This window comes from Capricornis sumatraensis, chromosome 15, assembly GCF_032405125.1.
Source record: "Capricornis sumatraensis isolate serow.1 chromosome 15, serow.2, whole genome shotgun sequence".
NCBI lineage: Eukaryota > Metazoa > Chordata > Mammalia > Artiodactyla > Bovidae > Capricornis > Capricornis sumatraensis.
In genome coordinates this window covers 66,103,657-66,125,066 of record NC_091083.1, presented here as the reverse complement: position 1 = coordinate 66,125,066, position 21,410 = coordinate 66,103,657, and the positions used below count along the sequence as shown (strand labels likewise).

General features: G+C 43.8%; 2 protein-coding genes across 3 annotated transcripts in view; one reads left to right on the top strand and one right to left on the bottom strand.

Annotated features, from left to right (window-relative positions):
- The window catches only part of CDK5RAP1 (CDK5 regulatory subunit associated protein 1), a 36,833-nt gene extending 30,824 nt beyond the window's left edge, over positions 1-6,009 (top strand). The window contains exons 15-16 of one of the 2 annotated variants that reach the window (XM_068987100.1): positions 40-121; positions 5,821-5,889. In XM_068987100.1, the coding sequence (XP_068843201.1) occupies positions 40-117 (78 nt within the window). In that variant the 3' untranslated portion in view covers positions 118-121; positions 5,821-5,889. Of the gene's footprint in view, positions 1-39; positions 122-5,820 lie in introns of both variants that reach the window. The other variant, XM_068987099.1, reaches the window with a different exon arrangement.
- A 5,819-nt stretch (positions 6,010-11,828) lies between these two features.
- LOC138091807 (vomeromodulin-like) lies at positions 11,829-21,149 on the bottom strand. Its single transcript, XM_068987782.1, has 11 exons — positions 21,007-21,149; positions 20,014-20,092; positions 19,618-19,675; positions 18,914-18,984; positions 17,527-17,667; positions 16,617-16,739; positions 16,253-16,320; positions 15,711-15,741; positions 14,242-14,302; positions 13,425-13,504; positions 11,829-12,045 (listed from the first exon to the last, which is right to left on the bottom strand). The coding sequence occupies exons 2-11, from the start codon at positions 20,023-20,025 to the stop codon at positions 12,022-12,024; spliced, it is 669 nt and encodes a 222-aa protein (XP_068843883.1). The 5' UTR covers positions 20,026-20,092; positions 21,007-21,149; the 3' UTR covers positions 11,829-12,021.
- Positions 21,150-21,410: the final 261 nt, after the last annotated feature.

Genomic DNA, 21,410 nt, shown 5'->3' with positions numbered 1-21,410 from the left:
AATTCCTTCTCTCTTCTTTTCCTTCTTGTACTACCGCAGGTCTGCCGCTGCCATCTTCCCTTTTTTCCCTCGTGTCCACTTGGCCCCAGTGCCAGAGGCTGGCAGGACATGTGCTGATGAGGTGGGCAGGAGCACAAGTACTTTTCCTACACTGATCTCTGAAGCATCTGCAAAAGACAGGTGGCGAGAGGCTGATTCTTCTACTGATGTCGTTCAGAGTTATATTCTCTGCCCTGTCACCCTCTACTCTTCCGTCCTTGTTACTTCACTTCCCGCTTGAATCATCATGGGAGCCGTGGTTCATGGTATGCAGCAGACGGAGTCTCATTTCCTTGGTGTGTAACTTCTGTAGATTGGCCTGGAAATTTTACCAGCACTCAGAACTTTTCTGTTCTGTCCATCTGACAAAATCAGTGATTTTGTAGGTTGGGGACTTCTGTGATCTCATTCCTTTCTGGCCTTGTTCGGACAGGGGATTGTCTTACTTTCCGCATTGCCTAGAGGTTTCCTCAGGGGAGGAATTCCTACTAGGTAGCAACCTGATTGATGTGGAAACAGTCTCTCATAGGCTTTTCCACTTGTTCTTTCTTTCTTTTTGACACTGTCTTGTTTTCTTCATCTTCTGAATTTTTGCTTCTTTGATTTTCAGTTGATTTTTCTTACCTCTTCCTATTCTCTTTCTACTGTAAATAAAGGCTACTTGATAAAAGGGATGAGGTTAGTGCGTTGGGTTATAATGTTAGTATGATATTCTTCTGTAAAATGGAAAAATTCCATTTGTCAAGAAAGACGGAAAGGTGATACTTGGGACTGTTTTATTGTTGTTCCAAAGTGACATAATAAACCCGACAAGTAAGATTTAGTGGAGGGAGCAAAATAAAGGAGAAACTGTGGAACCAGGGGTCTGTTGGCTGTTTCTGTCACTCGTATCTGCTGTTCTCATCTTTTTCCACTGAGAAAGTCTCTGGGCTGTACTAGAACCACTTCCTCACAAATTCCGTTTTCTTGTTGCCCTTTCTTCTGTGGTGCTTATTTGGCTAGACTCCAACCTTGGTGAAAATGGTTATTTGCTTACTTTGTATCTGTGTGAAAACAGCTGAATATTGTTGGGGAAGAGCACCCAGTTAATCTGTATGACATAGGTTAGGTCTGATGATGGTGACTGAAAACTCAGAATACACTGGCTTAAATAAGCAGAAGTTCTCTTTCTCATAAAAATCTAGATATATGGAAGGTCCAGGACTGGTGATTGTGATGGCTCCATGAGCACCAAGGGTCTCAACTGCTTCTGTCTTTTGCTCTTCTCTGTGTGGCCTCCATTCTCAAGGTCATCTTATGATTCAAGATGGCTGTTGCAGCAATTATGTCCATATCCTAGCTTGTAGGAAGCAGGAAGAAGAGAGGTGAAGGGCCTGCCCTCTTCCTTTCAAGACACTTTGCAGAAGTTGCACAAAAAGGCTGCAAAGAAGTTGAGAAGTATGGTCTTCATTCTGAATGACCACGTGCCCAGTTAAAAATGGGAAATTCTATTACTGAGGAGGAAGAGGAGAACTGTTGGGGGACAAGAAACAGTCCCTTCACAGAAACCAACTGCACTCAGTTCACATTCATGCCATGAAGTTCAAATTGAATGCTTAGCATGGCCCTGAAATCCTAATTTTACAGTATTTTCCCAGTAAATCACTGCAGATGGTGATTGCAGCCATGAAATTAAAAGATGCTTACTCCTTGGAAGGAAAGTTATGACCAACTTAGACAGCATATTAAAAAGCAGAGACATTACTTTGCCAACAAAGGTCCATCTAGTCAAGGCTATGGTTTTTCCAGTGGTCATGTATGGATGTGAGAGTTGGACTGTAAAGAAAGCTGAACGCCAAAGAATTGATACTTGTGAACTGTGGTGTTGGAGAAGACTCTTGAGAGTCCCTTGGACTGCAAGGAGATCCAACCAGTCCATCCTAAAGGAGATCAGTCCTGGGTGTTCATTGGTAGGACTGATTTTGAAGCTGAAACTCTAATACTTTGGCCACCTGATGCGAAGAGCTGATTCATTTGAAAAGACCCTGATGCTGGGAGGGATTGAGGGCAGGAGGAGAAGGGGATGACAGAGGATGAGATGGCTGGATGGCATCACCGACTCAATGGACATGGATTTGGGTGGACTCCGGGAGTTGGTGATGGACAGGGAGGCCTGCTGTGCTGTGGTTCATGGGGTCACAGAGTCGGACACAACTGAGCGACTGAACTGAACTGAACTTTTCATTCTCCCTAAATCTTCACTCGTGTCTTTAAATTCTAGTCTCAGCTGATGTCTTTGTCTCATCTTGTATAGAGAAAATAGATGCAGTCGCGTGACATCTCACTGTCTCCTCGTTGTTTGCACCCACTCAGGCGCATCTCCGCCTGTCCCTGCCGTCTGCTCATGTGGGCTGTGTAGGAAGTGTCTGCATCTTCTGTCACACTGCTGCTTGTGCTTTTTGCTTCCATCCCTTCACATCCTCTCCAGATTTGCATTTTTCTTCTTTCTCTCTTGTGTCCTAAACTTAATGTGGCCAAAATAGAATGAATTCTTCCCACTTTCCTGCAATTTTCTTCGTTTGAAGCCTCTTCCATCTCAGCAAATAGCACCACTCAGTTGCTAAAACCAAATATGTAGGAATCATTCTAGATATTTTATTTTCTTGTACTCCCCTTCAGTAGTTCATCTGTTTCAGCTCTACCTATGGAATGTATCTTGGATCTCTTTCTTTCTCTAAGCTGTCATCTTGGTTAGCTTAGATTAGAGCAGTTTTCTTGTTTCTGTATTTTGAAAGTGAATTATTTTATTAAAGCATATCATAAATGTAAAAAATTGCTCAAAAGTGTACTTAATACTTGATGAATCATCACAAAGTGACCCTACCCGTGTGACTGCCTCCTGAATCAAAAAACAATATTTTCAGAACCACCAAAACCCCCCTCATGTTCCTACCATATTCTTCTTCCCTCCATCCTAATTTTTAATACCATAGTTCAGTTTTGCTTATTTTTGATATAAAATTGAATCATACAGTGATCTTTGATAACATGGATATTGTACAGTTCATCTATGATAATATTTATCCATATTATATGAATATACCACAATTTATATATTGTACTTTTGATGGCCATTTTGGTTGTTTTCCAGTTTGGAGCTATTACAAATAGAGCTGCTATGTATGTGTTATAGTGCATTTCTATGGGGTATATGGTTTGAAATTGCTGGGAAACTGGATATATATAATAGAAAGAGCCAAAATGATTATACCATTTTGCACTCCCACCAACAGTACCTGAGTATTTCAGAGGCTTAGTATTCCTGCTTTCATTCTTGCCCTCCTCTAGTCTTCCTGCCCCATAGCAGTCAGTTTGATCTTTCTAAATCAGATCACTCACTCATTTGCTTAAGCCCTCCAGTGGTTTCTCATTGGAGCCACAGGGTGTCCAAGGCCTTTTATGGTCTTTCCCAGCTACCTTTCCAACTTCATGTCCTCTGTCCTCTTTTTATTCTCTTTCCTCTAGTCTTGGTGGCCTCTTTTTTTGCCTTTCAGACTTAGTTCTAATGTTAGGGACTTTGAAAATGCTGTGTCACTTAGGAGAGTCTTGATTGTTGCTTGGCTGCCTTCTTTTAAACCTTCCAAATTCTCTTAAATGTCACCTCCTTGAAAAGCTCACTAGTGCTGAAAGCAACTTCCCTCTGCCTTGCTCTTGTCACTCTTTGGGCATTAGCCATTTTATCTTCATCAGTTCAGTCCAGTCACTTAGTCGTGTCCGACTCTTTGCAAACCCATGGACTGCAGCACACGAGGCCTCCCTGTCCATCACCAACTCCGGGAGTTTACTCAAACTCATGTCCATGGAGTCAGTGACGGCATCCAACCATCTCGCCCTCTGTCTTCCCCTTCTCCTCCCACCTTCAATCTTTCCCGGCATCAGGGTCTTTTCAAATGAGTCAGCTGTTGGCATCAGGTGGCCAAAGTATTGGAGTTTCAGCTTCAACATCAGCCCTTCCAATGGATATTCAAGACTGATTTCCTTTAGGATGGACTGGTTGGGTCTCCTTGAAGTCCAAGACTCTCAAGAGTCTTCTCCCAACACCACAGTTCAAAAGCATCAGTTCTTCGGCTCTCAGGTTCCTTCATAGTCCAACTCTCACATCCATACATGACCACTGGAAAAACCATAGCCTTGACTAGACGGACCTTTGTTGGCAAAGTAACATCTCTGCTTTTTAATATGCTGTCTAGGTTGGTCATAACTTTTCTCCCAAGGAGTAATACAATTTCATGGCTGCAGTCACCATCTGCAGTGATTTTGGAGACCAAAAAAATGAAGTCTGTCACCGTTTCCATGGTTTCCCCTTCTGTTTGCCTTGAAGTTATGGGACTGGAAGCCATGATCTTTGTTTTCTGAATGTTGAGCATTAAGCCAACTTTTTCACTTTCCTCTTTCGCTTTCATCAAGAGGTTCTTTAGTTCTTCTTCACTTTCTGCCATATAGGTGGTGTCATCTGCATATCTGAGGTTATTCCTGGCAATCTTGATTCCAGCTTGTGCTTCATCCAGCCCAGCATTTCTCATGATGTACTCTGCATATAAGTTAAATAAGCAGGGTGACAATATATAGTCTTGACATACTCCTTTCCCTATCTGGGACCAGTCTGTTGTTCCATGTCCAGTTCTAACTGTTGCTTCCTGACCTGCATACATATTTCTCAAGAGGCAAGTCAGGTGGTCTGGTATTCCCATCTCTTTCAGAATTTTCCAGTTTATTGTGATCCACACAGTCAAAGGCTTTGGCATAGTCAATAAAGCAGAAATAGATGCTTTTCTGGAACTCTCTTGCTTTTTCCATGATCCAGCAGATGTTGGCAATTTGATCTCTGGATCCCTCTTCCTCTGGTTCCTTTTCTAAATCCAGCTTGAACATCTGGAAGTTCATGGTTCATATACTGCTGAAGCCTAGCTTGAAGAATTTTGAGCATTACCTTGCTAGCATGTTAAATGAGTGCTATTGTACAGTAGTTTGAACATTGTTTGGCATTGCATGTCTTTGGGATTAGAATGAAAACTGAACTTTTAGTTTTCCAAATTTGCTGGCATATTGAATGCAGCACTTTTTAACAGCATCGTCTTTTAGGATTTGAAATAGCTCAACTGGAATTCCATCACGTACACTAGCTTTGTTCGTAGTAACGCATCTTGACACAATAAATGTCTTAGGAAGGTGTTTGACTGGTACAGCCTGGATCACAGTTGCCTTGGGTTGGGAGGGCAGCGTCTGTTGTGGGGTTCCCAGGTGGCACTAGTGATAAAGAACCCATCTGCCAATGCAAGAGGTGCAGGAGACTTGGGTTTGATCCCTGGGTCTGGAAGATCCCCTGGAGGAGGACATGACAACCCACTCCGGCATTCTTGCCTGGAGAATCCCATGGACAGAGGACCTTGGCAGTTCATAGGGTCTCAGAGTCAGACACGACTGAAGTGACTTACCACGCATGCATGTCTGTGTTAGGCAGCTCGTACATGAACCTTATGGTTGCCTCTGGGGAAGACCATCTCCCAAGAGAAAAGGGAGTAGTGGCTGTTTGGAGCTGACCTACTTTGGACTTCTTAAATTATATACATTAGTATTGTATCGGACGTCCCTGGGGGCATAGAGGAACCGTGCAGTCTCGAGATGCTGGGCTGTCATCTCCCATTAGATTCCATTTGGTGGCCTCTCCTTTGGACCAGTCACATTAAGTCCCTGTAGTTCAGTCCCAGTTACCTTGCTTTCTTCTGATTGGTTTTCTTTCAGATCACCTCAGCCAGTTCTCAGACACTTAAAGGACATGTTCTCTGCAAGACCACTCTGAAGGACTCCACAGCATATTGCTGACCTGAGTGGTTGGCGTCAGTCCTTTCTGGCAGGAAGAGAAATAATGACTGGTCACTAATGAAAGACGAAGCTTTGGAGCCAAGCCTCAAGTGGTGAAGCAACTTTCTATGAAATGGAAGATGCATTTCTTTGCTGCTTTGTGAACAGCTTTTACAGTCATTAAATTTACCTAAAGTAGATCATTTTTCTCTACTTTTACTTCATTTTTGCCTTGGTGAGCGTCTCTGAGATTTTCCCTAGTTTCCCAACTCGGTTTCTATTGTGGACTGTAACACTTCTCTGGTTTTCTCTCATGTACCCTAGGAATTGGAGACTAAAGGGCCAGGGAAGGTGGAGAGAACCATTTGCTTAGGAAAACCTACTCTAGATCTTTCTAACATTTTGATTTGATAACATTGACTCAGCTGCCTATCTCCTCACTTTATTTTACCTGAGAAATTCCCTCATGGACCCTTTTTTTTTAAAGCTTGTCAGATTATTCTTTGCCTTCAGGGGTTTCCCTCGTGGCTCAGAGGGTAAAGCGTCTGCCTTCAATGTGGGAGACCTGGGTTTGATCCCTGGGTTGGGAAGATCCCCTGGAGAAGGAAATGGCAACCCACTCCAGTATTCTTGCCAGGAGAATCCCATGGACGGAGGAGCCTGATAGGCTACAATCCATGGGGTCGCAAAGAGTTGGACATGACTGAGTGACTTCACTTTCACTGACAGCATTTGGAGTTTAGAAAACATCATTACCTTCTAGTAGGCTCTGAGGAGTCATTATTGGCTCCTTAATCTGCCAAGATTATGTTATTCTGTGGGGATCATGTGGAAAAATCCAAAAGATGGTGGTATAGAATATTTGGAGTCAGAAGGACTTTGGTCTAAGTTCCTGCTCCATTGCTTCAGAGTTGTGTGAACTTGAGTAGTTATTATTTATCTGTGCCTTGATTTTCTCATGTGACATGGGATAATAATACAATGCTTATCTCATCTGGAGTTCAGTGAGATTGTACTTGTGAGGAACTTAGCACTGTCTGTGGAACACAGTAAAATCTTAACAGATGAAGAGTGATCATTGAAAGATTTTGCTTCTAAAACACACTGTGTATATTAGGATATGCAGAGGCTTTTGTGTGTATGGCTATGATCTCCTTTTTACCCCTTCCCACTGACCTGGATGGCAACCTTTAGGAATCCCAGGCTAGGAACCTCTTCATACCAGTTGGCATGGCTTGAAGGAGTTGATTTCTGTCCTCAAGATCCATCTTCTGGGTCTTCCCTGGTGGTCCAGTGGCAAAGACTCCGAGCTCCCAATGCAGGGGGCCCAGGTTTGATCCCTGGTCAGGGAACTAGATCCCACATGCCACAGTGAGGTTGAAGATACTGCATGCTGCAACTAAGACTTGTCGCAGCCAAATAAAAATAAGTAAATATTTTTTAAAAAATCCATCTTCTATGCAAGAAATATTTGTTATGGCTCTTCACCTCAGTTCTTTATTCAGAAGACATGAAAAACTTTTGGAAATTTTATTTTACTTTTTATGAAAAAGTAAATCATACATGTGGTAAATAATTCAAACAGTATAACAGGTATCTGTAATTGGTCAGATTACTTTTTTCCTGGATCAGAAAAGGCCAGCATTTGGGACTTCTCTGGTCCAGTGGGTAAGACTGCAGTCACAATGCAGAGGGCCTGGATTTGATCCCTGGTTGGGGAACTAGATCCTGCATGCATGCTGTAACTAAGAAGTCTCACATGCGACGGCTAAGACCCAGTACAGCCAAAATAAATAATAAACAGACAAATAATCATTAAAAAAAGAATGGTGCCTCATGTATAGTAGGTGAAAGTGAGAAGTGAAGGTGTTAATTACTCAGTTGTATCCAACTCTTTGCAACCCCATGGACTGTAGCCTGCCAGGCTTCTCTGTCCATGCAGTTTTGCAGGCAAGAGTACTGGAGTGGGTTGCCATTTCCTGCCCCAGGGTATCTTCCTTACCCAAGGATTGAACTTGCGTCTCTTGCATTTCCTGAGGCGAATTCTTTACCACTATGTCACCTGGGAAGCCCTTAATGGTTGCTTTGAGGATTATAATATCTTAATTTATTAACAGCTCAATTAATATTAATTTAGTTTCAATAGGATTCAAAAACATTGAAGGGTACCATTCCATCTCTTTTTGTTGTTATTGTTCTAAAAATACATCTTAATGCACTGTGTACCCCTTAACATAGATTTATAATTTTTGTTTTACTTAATTCACTTCTGAATCATACAGGGTAAAGAAAGAGGAGTTACTATTGATTTTCAGAAACTCACATTTGCACTCAGATTTAAATAAAGGAAAATTAGGTTCCTCCTCTTAATGGGAAGTGGCTGGGTTCCTGAAGAGTATGTGGGATGGCAGGTCTTGGTGCCATCTTTGGAATATAGTCTGCCACAGATCTCATGGCAAGAGAAAGAGTTTGGTGATGAGTTGGGAGAGTTGAAAAAAACTGGGAACTTAGTGTAGATGAAATATTGTCAGGGAGGGACAGACTGGTCTAATATGAGATGAGATGGGAATGGTTGGCTTTAGGTGCGTTGTCTAGAACCTTTGAGGCCTGGTGGATTTTATTTAAATACAGTGGGGAGGCATTGGATGGTTTTTAATTTTTTAAATTTTTAAATATTTTTGACTTCAGAGAAGTTGCAAAGTGAGTTCATAGAGCATTCTCTTAAGTCATCACGCAGCATAGTGTTTATTTGTCAGAGCTAGGAAATTAATATTGGCACGTTGCTGTTTTCTAAGAGCAAAAACTTCATTCAGATTTCACCAGCTTTTCTTCTAATGAATGTACCTTTCTATTCCAGGATCCAATCCAAGATACCACATTGCATTTAGTTGTCATGTCTCCTTAGTCTCCTGTGATTTGTGAGAGTTACTCAGTCTTCCCTTGTTGTTTGTGACTGATGCTTCTGAAGAGTACTAGTCACAAATTCTCAGTTTGGATTTTTCTGGTATTTTCTTATGATTAGTACCTTTACTATCAAATCATACCAGAGTGTACATGATATAAACATCATTGTTGAAGTTAATCTTTTATCACCTACTAGATGGTGGAGATTAAGCCCAAACTCCAAAGTGGGGGGTTATTTACATGTATTATTTGAAATTCTATAGGAAAAATGCCTCTTTTCCTCTATTTATGAATTTATTCCATCATTTATGTCAGAATGGACTCATGGGTGTTTATATTTCGGTTTATACTCTGATGTTTATTTAATTTTGCTCAAATTGATCTCAGTTTGGGCATTGGGAGCTCTTTCAGGTTGACTCTTGTGCCCTTTTATTTGTCTTAGTTTTTGTTAATGTTTTGTTTCATGTTTTTAAATCAACTTTAAATTTTAAAATAATTTTACAGAATTATTGCAAAAATGGTGCAGAAAGTTTCTCTATACACTGTACCCAGTTTTCCCTATTCTGATATTTTATTATGGTTCATTTGTTACAATTAATAAATCAAATTTTCCCTAATCTCTTTTTATTTTTCCAGAATCCCATCTGGGAGGCCACATTACAATCATATCTTTTTAGGCTCCTCTTGACTCAAACTTGTAATTTTGATGACATTGATAGTTTTGAAGAGAACTGGTCAGATATTTTGCAGTGTCCCTCTGTTGGGATTTGTTACGTTTTTCTCGTGTTTAGATTGGAATTACGTGCTTTGAGAAGGAAGACCACGAAGATAAAATACCATTCTCATTCTATCATAAGGGTGCATACTATTAATATGATTTATCACTGTTTGTTCTAACCTTGATCACTTGGCTTCAGGTAGTGTTTGTCAGAGTTTTTCATTGTACAGTTGCTCTTTTTTCCCTTTCCATACTGTGCTCTTTGAAGAAAAGTTGCCATGTGCAGCTGAAGCTTAGTGAATGGAAGTCCTGCCCTACCTCCTCAAGGGTGCAGTAGCTGTGTCAGTCATTTTGGCTGCTTCTGCACAGGAGATTTGCCTGTTCTCACTTGTATATTTACTGAATCATTTATTTATATTAGTATAGGCTGCTAGATATTTAACACTCCGGGTTATAATCCAGTTGTTCAGTCACTAAGTCGTGTCTGACTCTCTGTGACCCCATGGGCTGCAGCATGTCAGGCTCCTCTGTCCTTCACTGTCTCCCAGAGTTTGCTCAGATTCATGTCCATTGAGTTGGTGATGCTCTCTAACCATCTAATCCTCTGCTTCCCCCTTCTCCTTTTGCCTTCAGTCTTTCCTAGCATCAGGGTCTTTTCCAGTGAGTTGGCTCTTCACATCAGGTGGCCAAAGGATCAGAGCTTCAGCTTCAGCACTCCTTCTAATGAATAGTCAGGATTGATAATCCAGTACTCCTTTTTATATTTCATTGGCCAAATTATTTCAGCTCTGGAAGCTCTTTCTCGAGCCCTCTATCCCTTTGACACACTTCCACCTTTGTATGAGTTGCCTTCTTCCTTGCATCTGCGCTGTTCTGGGTCATTTTTCATATTTCGTTTCTAGTCCTAGAATTATCCATTTCTCCAAGGGGACTGATTAGGTTCCTTTGATAAAGAATGGTATAGAAATCAACATCTGGGTACTAGATATACTCGTTGCTAATGTGATTTGGAAGGTTTCTTGTTTTTTATTTATTAAAAATTTGTCTTATGTGTACCTTTTTTTTTAAGTCTTCATTGAATTTGTTACAATATTGCTTCTGGTTTATGTTTTTGTTTCTTGGCTATGTGGCATGTGGGAGCTTAGCTCTTTGACCAGGGATCAAACCCTCACCTTCTGCATTGGGAGGCAAAGTCTTAACCACTGGATCACAAGGGAATTCCCATTTTTTGTGTTTTAAACGGAAGTGGAATTCACATAACATAAAATTAACTAAGTTAAAGGAGACAGTTTAGTGGCACAGTGTTGAACTACAGCCTCTATCTAGTTCCAAACCATCACTCCAGAATAGAACCTCATACCCAATTAAGAGTGTGACTGGGTCTTTGTCATGTGCAGTGCTGTCGCCCAGTCGCTGGCCTTGCTTCCCTTTCTGATCTTTTGTGTCTAACAACCTGAGGTGTTTTGGTTCCGGAGCACATAGTTGTGCAAGACACTGGCATAGGGCAGAGAGTCTCTGCCTGGTATAGAGTTCAGAGTTGTGATTCTCATTATCCCTGTTGTATATTTTTCTGGGTTTCTTTGCATTTACTGACCTAACATTGATTGGCTTTCCGCTCACAGCCACTTGGCTTGGCCTGTAGTCCCTGAGCTGGGATCTAGATCTTTTGCTGCCCTATTTATGATATTATCGGACTCTTACCTGCTCTGTTCCATCCAGCTTTTAGCATTTGGACTGTGCCCTTGGTGGCTCAGAGGCTTCCCTGGTGGCTCGGAGGTTAAAGTGTCTGCCTCCAATGCCAGTAACCCGGGTTTGATCCCTGGGTCGGGAAGATCCCCTGGAGAAGGAAATGGCAACCCACTCCAGTATCCTTGCCTGGAGAATCCCATGGACAGAGGAGCTTGGTAGGCTACAGTCCACGGGGTCACAAAGAGTCGGACACGACTGAGTGACTTCACTTTCACTGTGCCCTTCGGTTTTTAACATGTGACGATGGGGAAGTTGGATCCTAGCCCCTGTGTGATTTTCATCTTGGGCCAATGGACAGAAGATAACGTTTGGGGAGGGGAGGCCTGAGCTATGGGAAGAAAAATCTTAATCATTGTCAGGATTGTTCCCTAGAGCACTCTGTAAAGTAACCCTGAGTTTTGTGGCCTCATCACTCATTACTAAATTTTTGTCCCCAGTAAGAAGTGCTTTTACTAGTCATAAGCACACAATGGAACGCCTGTTTGTAAGAATTAAAGACATGTCACTTTTTTTTTTCTGCATGAAAACAGGTTATTTATTGGTGAGATAATTAGAAAAGTCCCCCCTATCCCTGGATTCCTGCCTTTCTTAGACTTGTTAATTCAGGGTATTGTTGGTGAAATTCCAAAGCATAGCTGGACATGTTGAGAACACTAACTCTACTTAATTCCTTAGTCAAAAAGATGTCTTTTCCACAGTGTTTCATAGAGAGGGATTACAGAGTATCTTTGCTTTCATTCTGAAACATTCCCTGGCTTCCGGTGCTGGGTTTAGTTTGTGGCTTGAAAATCATTCTGTGGGGAGACAAAAGACAGCTAGTTATACTCTTAAATACATAAGCTGGTGCAGGCACAGGCTGAGCCAGCCAGTGTACTCCATCCCCCTGACCGCAGCACTGGCTTTAAGGAAGGGGATGTGGAACAGTTCAGGCCAGTGGGAGCCCCAGATGTTACTTCTGGATGACTTTCATTTGTTATTCCAGAAACAGGGTGAAGTTCCTGGTAGTGAGGGACCCCCAATGCAGAGCCAAAATAGAGCCCACCCCAAAGCATTTAGAGTCAAGAGATGGATTCTGGTGTCACATTTGGGCCACTGCTGAAGTTAGCACCATCCTTGGGTGTTAGGACCAATAATTCTGCGTTGTTGCTTGAACCAGTTTTGGTTGAGCTTCCTGTCGCTTGCAGCTGAAACACAATTGGCGTTCATCTGATCCAGTCCCTTAACTGGGGCGGAATGGGGGAGGCTAAGTGATATGTCCAGGCCCCTCATAGTTACGGAGCATGAGTAGGAGGTAGAAAGTTAACATTGAGGCAAGTGCTGATTTTACCAACCTCTACACTGTAGTAATTGATTTGGTCACAGATTCGTGGACTTTGGGGGATTAAGTAAAAATTGGAATGTAAGACTTCTGAAATGTGAGCCAATGTGAAAGAAATTAATGTTCTCTCAGATGGCATACTCATTAGACATGTTTATCAAGAATGGGACATTGTAAGGGTGATGGAGATTCTAAACTTTACTCTCTCGTATATCTTCTCTACTTCCACCCGTCTTTCACTGTTTTCTTGGTGGCAAATTTACATAACTTTTCCATCCTTTTAACTGTTTTTCAGAAAGCAAGTTCTCTTTTCAGTTTTCCCTAAGTGTGAGGTTAGATAGATGGGAAGAAGGGGAAATCTGAGTCAGGGTGGTGAAGAACAAGAGGCTTTACAGTCACAAGGCGACAGTGTGGATGAATTAGGAATATGTAGTGGGGCTGCAGGGCTTCCCGATGGCCCAGTGGTAAAGAGTCTGCCTGCCAGTGCAGAAGACATGGGTTCAATACCTGGCTTGGAAAGATCCGTTTGAGGAGGAAATGACAACACATTCCAGTATTCTTGCCTGGAAAATCCCATGGACGGAGGAGCTTGGTGGGCTACAGTTCATGGGGTTGCAAAGAGCTGGACATGACTGGGCACGCGTGCACGTGTTTCCAGTCTCAGGGTTAGAACTTACATGGTAACAAAAGGGACAGTAGGCAATGAATCTGCTTAGGAAAGACTAGGGAGACTGGATGGAGCTGGTGAGGCAGCCCAGACAGACTGATGCCAGGGCCCACTGGCCTTCTTCATTACTCTGAAGTGCAGAGTGGACTTTAATGTGAGAGGAAAATGTTTATATTTCTTTCTCTTACCGATTTAAGCACTTGAAGCTTGGCACTGTTTAGAGAATTTGGGATTGCTCCTAGTGGAATATTCCATTGATTTAGATTGCCTGAAAAAAAGAAGGCACATCTTATGGTGTGAGTTGAAAGAAACAATGGCTAGGCTGGGTTGTTTTAGCCACAGTCAACTGGAGAATGTCTCTGGGCAGAGTGTGGCTCTAGGGGAAATCTCTCCCCCGCCCCTTCAACAGAGGGATCTGAGTTAAGACACAATTTCTCCCAGTCTTTCGTGTGTGTGAGGGTGAGTTCTCAAGGACCCTAGACCTAACTGAAAACTTGATGGGTATAATCGATACCAAGAGATATGCTGGCATGTCTGCCCTCTTTCTCTGAAGAAACCAGAAGAATTAAGCCTTGCTCTTTTGATTTCATTTGCAATACATCAACCCTCTAGAGTTCATCATTAATATGCATAGATGGCATTTTGTGCCCTATCTCTTGATCATCAGGGTTATGAAGTCATACTCCTAAGTTTCTCAAACTCTGTTATCTATGTGACTAGGTGACGTGGTCCGTGCTTCTTTCCTCTAAGTGACATAATGCTGTTCTGAAGACACCTAGTGGGCTGGATTTCATTTGGACCGGGAGAAGAGACATTTGGATTTGGTTTTCATGTTTTGCCATCTCAAGATGCTGCGGTCCCTATCAGAATAAAAACGTGCTCCAGTCCCGCAGTGACCAGATGACACTCTGCTCGCTGCTGCGGCACAGGCTGCAGTGTGCTGTCCCGTCCCTTCCTTTCAGTGACACTCACTTTTCTGGTGTTCACGTTACTAGTTCCACATACCAGTAACAGCAAATATAACTTTCTTCAGAACTTCACGTAGCGCATCTCTTTCTTCCTCCTCCTGAAAGGGTTGGGTGGAGTGTTTTTATTAGTACATCTGCTAGCCTCCTGGCTAGTGCTTACATAGTGGAAAGTGGTCTTGGGTTCCTCTGGACATGTGGGCTTTTTTTTTTCTTTCTGGTACTGGACAAGGCTTTGTGGGGAGGTGGATCTCAATCTATCTATCAGGCCTCTAATTCTTTGGGGATTTTCAAAGGCCTTTCAAGTAGGTTTTTGATGCCTTGGGTGGCTCCTTGGCCAGTGTTTCTTGGGCTCCTGTTGTGTTCCAGACATTGCTGTAGGCACTGAGATGCAGCTGCGTGCCCTCAGGTCAAATGCAGTTTCAGTAGTTGGGGAGGATGGACTGTGCTCTTTGGGATCCATCCCGAGTCCCTCTTGGATCTGGTGCTCTGTTTACCTCCCTTCTTTTGCGTTCCCCTCAACAGGACTAGGATTCCACTCTGCCTACCCTTTGCACATCCTGTTTCCTCTACCTGGTTTACACCTTTGCTCCCTGGTAAACTCCTGCTCCTTCTTCAGGGCTGAGTTCAGGCGTCATTTTCTCAGTGAACCCACGGTCTGCCTACCAGTTCATGCTGTCTGCCCTCTGTCTTTTCCATGGTCAGTTGATAGCTATCGCATCAGTATGTGTGCCCTGTCAGGTGGGTGGTTACATGAGGTCAGGGTTCATGCCTTCTGTGATCCTTCTCCTACACAGAGCTTGGCCCAGTACAGATAAGGTAAAGCAACCTGGGCTTACACTGACTCCCAGAGTCTACCTCTCAGCTGACATCCCCCTGTCTCAGGGCTGACACCTGGGACGTAGACATAAGGCTGCTTGCCTCTGAGTGCATGTTGTGTACCTCCAGCCAGTGTGTGGTTACCAGACTCTTAATGATGGGGCTTAATTTATATATGGTTTTAATCTGTCCCTGTCCTCCTACTTAAACTGGAGTGTCACTCCCGAATCTGGGACCTCACCATTGTTTCATGTTATAGATTTAGGGTCAGACATGTAGTGATGGTCACTAAATGTTTGTTGAATGAAATTATGTTTGTGTGGAAGATCAAATATCATAAAGGTGGGGATAGTGAGATGCTCTGGTGAGCCAAGGCCTAATTAGAACCCACATCATCTTCCTTTCTGTGGACCTTCAAGACTTCCTGGTATATCCGAATTACCCAACACAAAGAGCACAGATTCTAGGCCTGCCTTTAGATCATTGACTGAGCTTGGGGAACTGGGTTTTAAGAGCTTCCAGAGAGAACCTAGGTTCAGAACCTGCAATCCTGTTCCACATTGCATCTGTGATCCAATCTGTGTGATTTTTTTTTTTTTTTTTGTAGAGTCCTGTTTTACTGAGTGCCTGGCTTGAAAATAATTTCTCACCCATCATAGATAAATATTTTGAAAACGCAAATTGACTTACAGCCTCAGGGGGTGTCACGCTGTGTTTAGCACTGTCAGGAAAGAAAATACAAGGAAAAATTATTTCCAAATAACAATTATTAACCAGTGCTAAAGTAAGAGTTTAGGTATTAGCTCAGTTCCTTCTTGAAGTCACTTATAAAATGTTGTAATAAATACATAGGAGAAAGAGCAGATTTAAGGTGCATAACAGCATGTGAGTAAAATGTCTTTCTGATTTCTCTGTAATGATCCAAGTATTTCTCAAAGGCCTTGTCCATTATTCTTTGTATGTGATTTGAATTTGGTTCTTTTTTTTTGTTAGAGGATAATTGCTTTACAATATTGTGTTGGCTTCTGCCATACAACAACATGAATCAGTCATAAGTACACATATGTCCCCTCCCTCTTGAGCCACCCCCACCCTCGCCCTATCCCACCCCTCTGGGTTGTCAGAGCACCGGCTTGAGCTCCCTGTGCCTATACAGTAGTTTCTGAATTGGTTTCTTTTATTGCATCCTAGGCTGGTAAATGGCAAGAGGAGTTTGTAGTTATAGACCGTACCTGACAATCTTGATGGTTGTTTTGATTTTGTTGTTTGAAATCTCACTTGCATGGGAGATGGTGACATTCTGCATGAATATAAAACAAACATGAGTTGAAAATACCTTCACCAGGCTACTCAGCAGATGTGTCATGTTGTGGTATGACCAACAAGGTGACAGGTGAGGCCTGGAGTGGAGGCGACCAGGTCTTAGGAGGCAGCCTACCAGCCTGGTTGGTCTCCTCCTCCTAGGGACACCCAGGCACTCTGACCCCCAGAGGTTTGGTACTAGTTCCCCCTACAGAGCACTCTTCTTTCCATGGGACCTCTGCTCCTATTCGTTCCTCCTCACAGCTCATTCCCGATTTGTTACTCAGCACTCACCGTCTGCCCAGTGGCTATGTTCTCACCATCCCTTTCCACGTTGACCCAGTAGGCGGCGTTGATTTTGTTGTTTGGCAGGTGGTAGTAAACGATTTTGGTGATCGCTGCTTCCAGGTTGTTTATCTGCGGTAAAGGAGTCATCGTTTACAGAGTATGGAGAGGGAGGAGGGCTGCAGGATGTTGCAGGGTGAGGTATCCATGGATTGCTCAGTTCCATTATTCAGATATTTACGGATCCTGTGGTATGCATGGGTCACCTTGCTGGGTGCTGCCACAGCTGATATGAGCACACAGACACCGTCTCATTCCAGACATCTCCCTTTATCTCGCTTCCTCTCTCGAAAAGACAGTGGGGCCCATGACGCAGAAACATGTTTCTATTACTCCTCATCCGGTTTAGAGCCCATTTTTTTCTCTGCTCTTGTAGCAGATAGCTCTGCACTTGATGATTTTGGGAGACTCTGTTAAGGAAGCACTGAAATAGAGCCTGGCACATAGAGAGTACTGAAGATTATGATTTTGTTGTAACTACCTGCCTTCTACCACTTTCTGGGCAGGAAGCAAGTGAATTCCTCCTATGTAGATAAACCCACTCCCTTGTACACGCTGTGAGTGTTGGTTAAGTTGCTTCCTTCACTTTAGTTGCCTGTAAAATGGAGAGAAGCAGCTCTGCCTCCCCGAGCTCCTGCTCCCCCCGTGCCCCTGCTCTCTCCTTTCCCCTAGTGCATTATATACAAGACCCAATTAGACGACCATTAAGGGAAAATTTGTATCCCGTAGCATTCCTCGTCTTTATCTCTGGAAGAGCATTCCAGAACCCACTTGGCATTTCTGCCTTTTCACACTTAGAGGTTGATAGGCTAGACTTAAGCAAAGAGGAGGGTGGCAGGGCCCTGTGGATGAGGCTCACCTTGACAGAGCTCTCCTTGGCACTTTTAGTGACAATCTCCCTGAGCATCATTCGGGACAAAATCACGGCAGCGTTGACATTTTTAGGATCTGGAGGAAGGTAGCTTCCAGGCACAGGGGATTTATTTTGGTTAAAGTAGGCCTAGAGAGAGAACAAGAGAAACATCCCTGTTACGTGTGAGACTGCCGTCGATTTCAGGGTCTTCGAAGGCCTGTCTGTGATGCTGAGGAGTGAGTTGGCCCCATGTGAACCCCACAGTGGACGAGCTTGAAGACAAAGCACAGCTGACCTCCCTGCCCCCTTGTTGCGGGACTGTAGGGGAGTTGTGGGAGAGAGGAGCCCCTCACAGAGGAGGAAGCACTGCCGTCTCCAGCCGATAAGCCCTGAAACTGCTCCTTGGTCCCCCAGACCTCCGATTTTCCGATTTTCCGAGAGAGGCTACATGTCTTCATTTTCCAGTGAATTCCTCCATTTAAATGTTGCCTCAGGTAATATGTGTGTGTGTATGCATGTTTGTACCTAACTCACAGTTCTCCCAACCTTACAATGACTGTCTTGTCAAGCACACTCAAGGCTCATCTTATCTATGGAATTCTGGCCTCCTTTGAATGATTCCTCTTCCTTTCGTATACATTGTGCCCTCTGTTTATAAAATGCAAACTGCACATGGCAGGACGTTTGACAAGTCTAGAGAAGTATGAAGAAGGGAAAAGAGATTTTGAGTGGATATCACTAATATTTCACCTTATTTTCTTTCTTTGCCTGTACATAATATCACTTGTATTTTGCTTTAAAAAATTAACCGTACCTTCATACTTTGTAAACATTTCTAGTAATCTCATAGTTAGCTTAGTTATTTCCTTCTAGTTCATTTCCAGTTTTTTTCCCTCCTTGTCATTAATACTTGTATTTCTTTGTGCTTAAATATATCTGTACTTGGGATGTTTGTACAGATGGATTCCCGCGAGTAGAGTAAGTGGGCCCAAAACCTTGCCTCTCTTCAGTACTCCTCATGGCCTAGTTTTCCATTCCCTGGGTGGCTGAGAGGGTGGGTGGGAGAGTCTGCACTTTTTCTTTCCTTAAATATAGTCTGTTGAATGTCTAACCACTGCTGGGAACATCCTACTGGTCAAGAAAAAGTTGTCATCATTGGGTATGCATCTCAGGTCCTGTGCATTAGAAGTAAGTGGAAGGGAAAGCATGGCTGGCCCCTGTAGCAGGCACTCAGCTGTTATGGTAAGAAGCCTGGAGATGGCCCCAGGGTGAAGGTCTGGGGATTCGAGAAGGGAGGAAGACAGGTTTGTCATGATTTGGAGTTTATTTGGTGAGTTCAGGGATGTCTCCAGCCCTCTCACAGATCCCATTCATAAGCACAAAGAACACTCACACAGTAGAGGATTGAAAGACCCTCTGCAGAAATCCTGGAACTTCTAACTTGGTAGTTGAACAAGCCAGTAGCTGCAGTGAGAGGAAAAGAGAGCCTGTGGAGACATGCGCAGTGCCCTGGAGGCTGTGCCCTGGGCGCCTCCCTCTCCCTCGGTCCCAGGCAGAAACCTGCTGCCTCCCCAGCTTTTCCACGTGTGTCTCGGAGGAGACTGTGGAGAGGAAGGTGATGGAGAACGCAGCTGAAAGAGTCTCGCTGCCCAGGCCCCATGTTTCGCCTGCTCTGGGTCCTGGGAAATGTCAACAGGTTCCTGCCTGGACTGTCTTGGCCACTGCCATCCTACTGCGTCCTGTTATCTTGGTCTCCTGGATGTTAGGAGACGTGGGAGGGAATTGCTGCTTCCCAGCTTCCTTGGTGTGAGGGTGCTCCTTGCTCAAACTCCACACTGTGTGGAGCTGGGGAGCTGGGACTGGGGAGCCACCAGAGACTCCAGAGGGGCTCTGTGTCCTGTTGTGTCCTGGAGAGTGAGTCAGTGTGGTTCAGCGAAGCTGCTAAGTTGCCCCATTTTCAGCCTGGGTGCTTGGGGATGCAGCTTACAGCTCCATCCTTTCCTATCACCTATAGGATCCCAAAGGAGCCTGGGCCACCTCCCCCCATTGACCTGGGCAGCCCTGCCAGGAGGGTGGGGGTCTGGTGTTTGTACTCACAGTTCTTGCATTCGTTGACATCACTGAGCTCAATGCCACATGATTTGGATCGTTCAGTCTGTTAAAGGGCTCATCTGTTAGCTTTGCCAAGGGAGTGCAGCAGTCCTGTCCTCCTGACCCCTTCCGTCTGTCCTCCTCTTCTCCCTGTCCTATTTCCTGGTTTCCTTTTTGCCAGAACTCATCCTCCCCTACTCCTGCCCCAACCTGGAACATTATCCGATCCTGCTACTGGGGTATTTGGGTCTGGGGGTGGGGGGGGGATGCTAATGTAGAAACGGGACTCTTGAGGCCTGATGTCCCTCTAGTACCAGACTGTGTCTGAGGTAAGGGCCTCTTCCTGCGTCCCCCAGCAACATAGACCTCCGAGGCAGTGCCCTCCCCTGTCCCACGACTTACATTCTCGTTCATAGTTACTGTCAGCAGTTGAGAAATGGTGTCATCCAAGGGCAGAGGCAGAGGCAAAACACCTGTGACCCTGGGGAAGGTACATGCGGAGAACATGTATCACACATGCATACCTGTGTGACCCTTAACATTTGCCCAAACATCCATTGATGAACCAATGGCAGTGACGTCCTGCTATTTAATTTGTGCCCTAAGCTCTTTCACCTTCTGTTTTAGTCACTAAGGAAGATGGAAGAATACCTAAGAAAACTACCAAAGCCAGAGAGATGACCCAGCAGTCTCACATGGAGGAATTTATCCTTCAGATACCACGACAGTGGTAAACAGACTTGTCTGGGACCTTATTCACCAGTTGAATACAAAAGTTAGTAGCTGGAAAAAAACCCGACTATTCCTTGATAAGGCTCTCTTAAGTAAGTGATAGTGTATCTTCATAATGGAGTACTAGACAGCCATAAAATATGAAGAAGCTATTTATATTCTGATGTGACCAATTCCAAGCAATTTTTTAAAATATCAAGAGACCAGAAAAGTGTATGTAATAAACCAGCCCATTTCTGTGTGTGTATACACATGCACGTTTGTTGCATATGCAAATAATGTCTCTGAAAGCCAATGGAAAAATTGGGTCCATCGATTGCTTCCAGGAAGGATAATTAGCCGGTGTATATGGGTGGGAGGGAGACTTGTACTGTATGGCTTTTTGAATCATTTGAATTTTGATCTAGGTGAATGGATTGCTTATGCAGGAAAATAGAACTGAGTACAAAAGTATGCTTAGCAAAGAGAACACAGGCAGAGTGAGAGAAGGCTATGCTCAGACCCAGTGGGCCATTTGCAAGCAGAGGCCCTTCTCTGGGCCTCCTTTATTGATGGTTCAAACCACTGGTTTGGCTGAGCTGGTCTCTAAATGTGGTACCAGCAAGGATATCCTGACATACAGGCCACTTGATCCAGAAAATGAGAAAAAATGGTCTCACGTACACCTCTGCTATCTGCAGGTTGACGTTCTTGACTTCGATGTTCTTCCCCTGGACTAGGAGGCTAACACATTGCGTGTTGTTGGTGGAAATTCCAATTTGCAGAGTTACATCTGCATGCACTTGAAATCCCAGTATGCTGACTACAGGTCCTGCTAGGCTGTGGAGAACAAGATGCAGGTGAACCCAGGTCCCATTGCAAGATGTCACTCAGCAAAGCAATAGGCACTGTGGGAATCACCAGATTATTTGAGTGAGGGTAAGTTTGGTGCTTTCCAATAAGTATGCCCTATGGTTGGCCAATCTGCTGTGCATAGAATTCAGAGCTTGGCTCAAAGGAGGTATTTAATAAACATTGTCAAAATCACCCTCCTAACCAGTCTTCAAGGGTCTTTTTTTGTTGGGTGG

Coding starts and splice junctions, on each gene's coding strand:
- LOC138091807 (XM_068987782.1), bottom strand. Junction 16,321..16,616: donor ACATAGCCACTGGGCAGACG/GTGAGTGCTGAG, acceptor ATATTCATGCAG/AATGTCACCATCTCCCATGC. Junction 14,303..15,710: donor GCGTGACACCCCCTGAGGCT/GTAAGTCAATTT, acceptor CAACCCTTTCAG/GAGGAGGAAGAAAGAGATGC.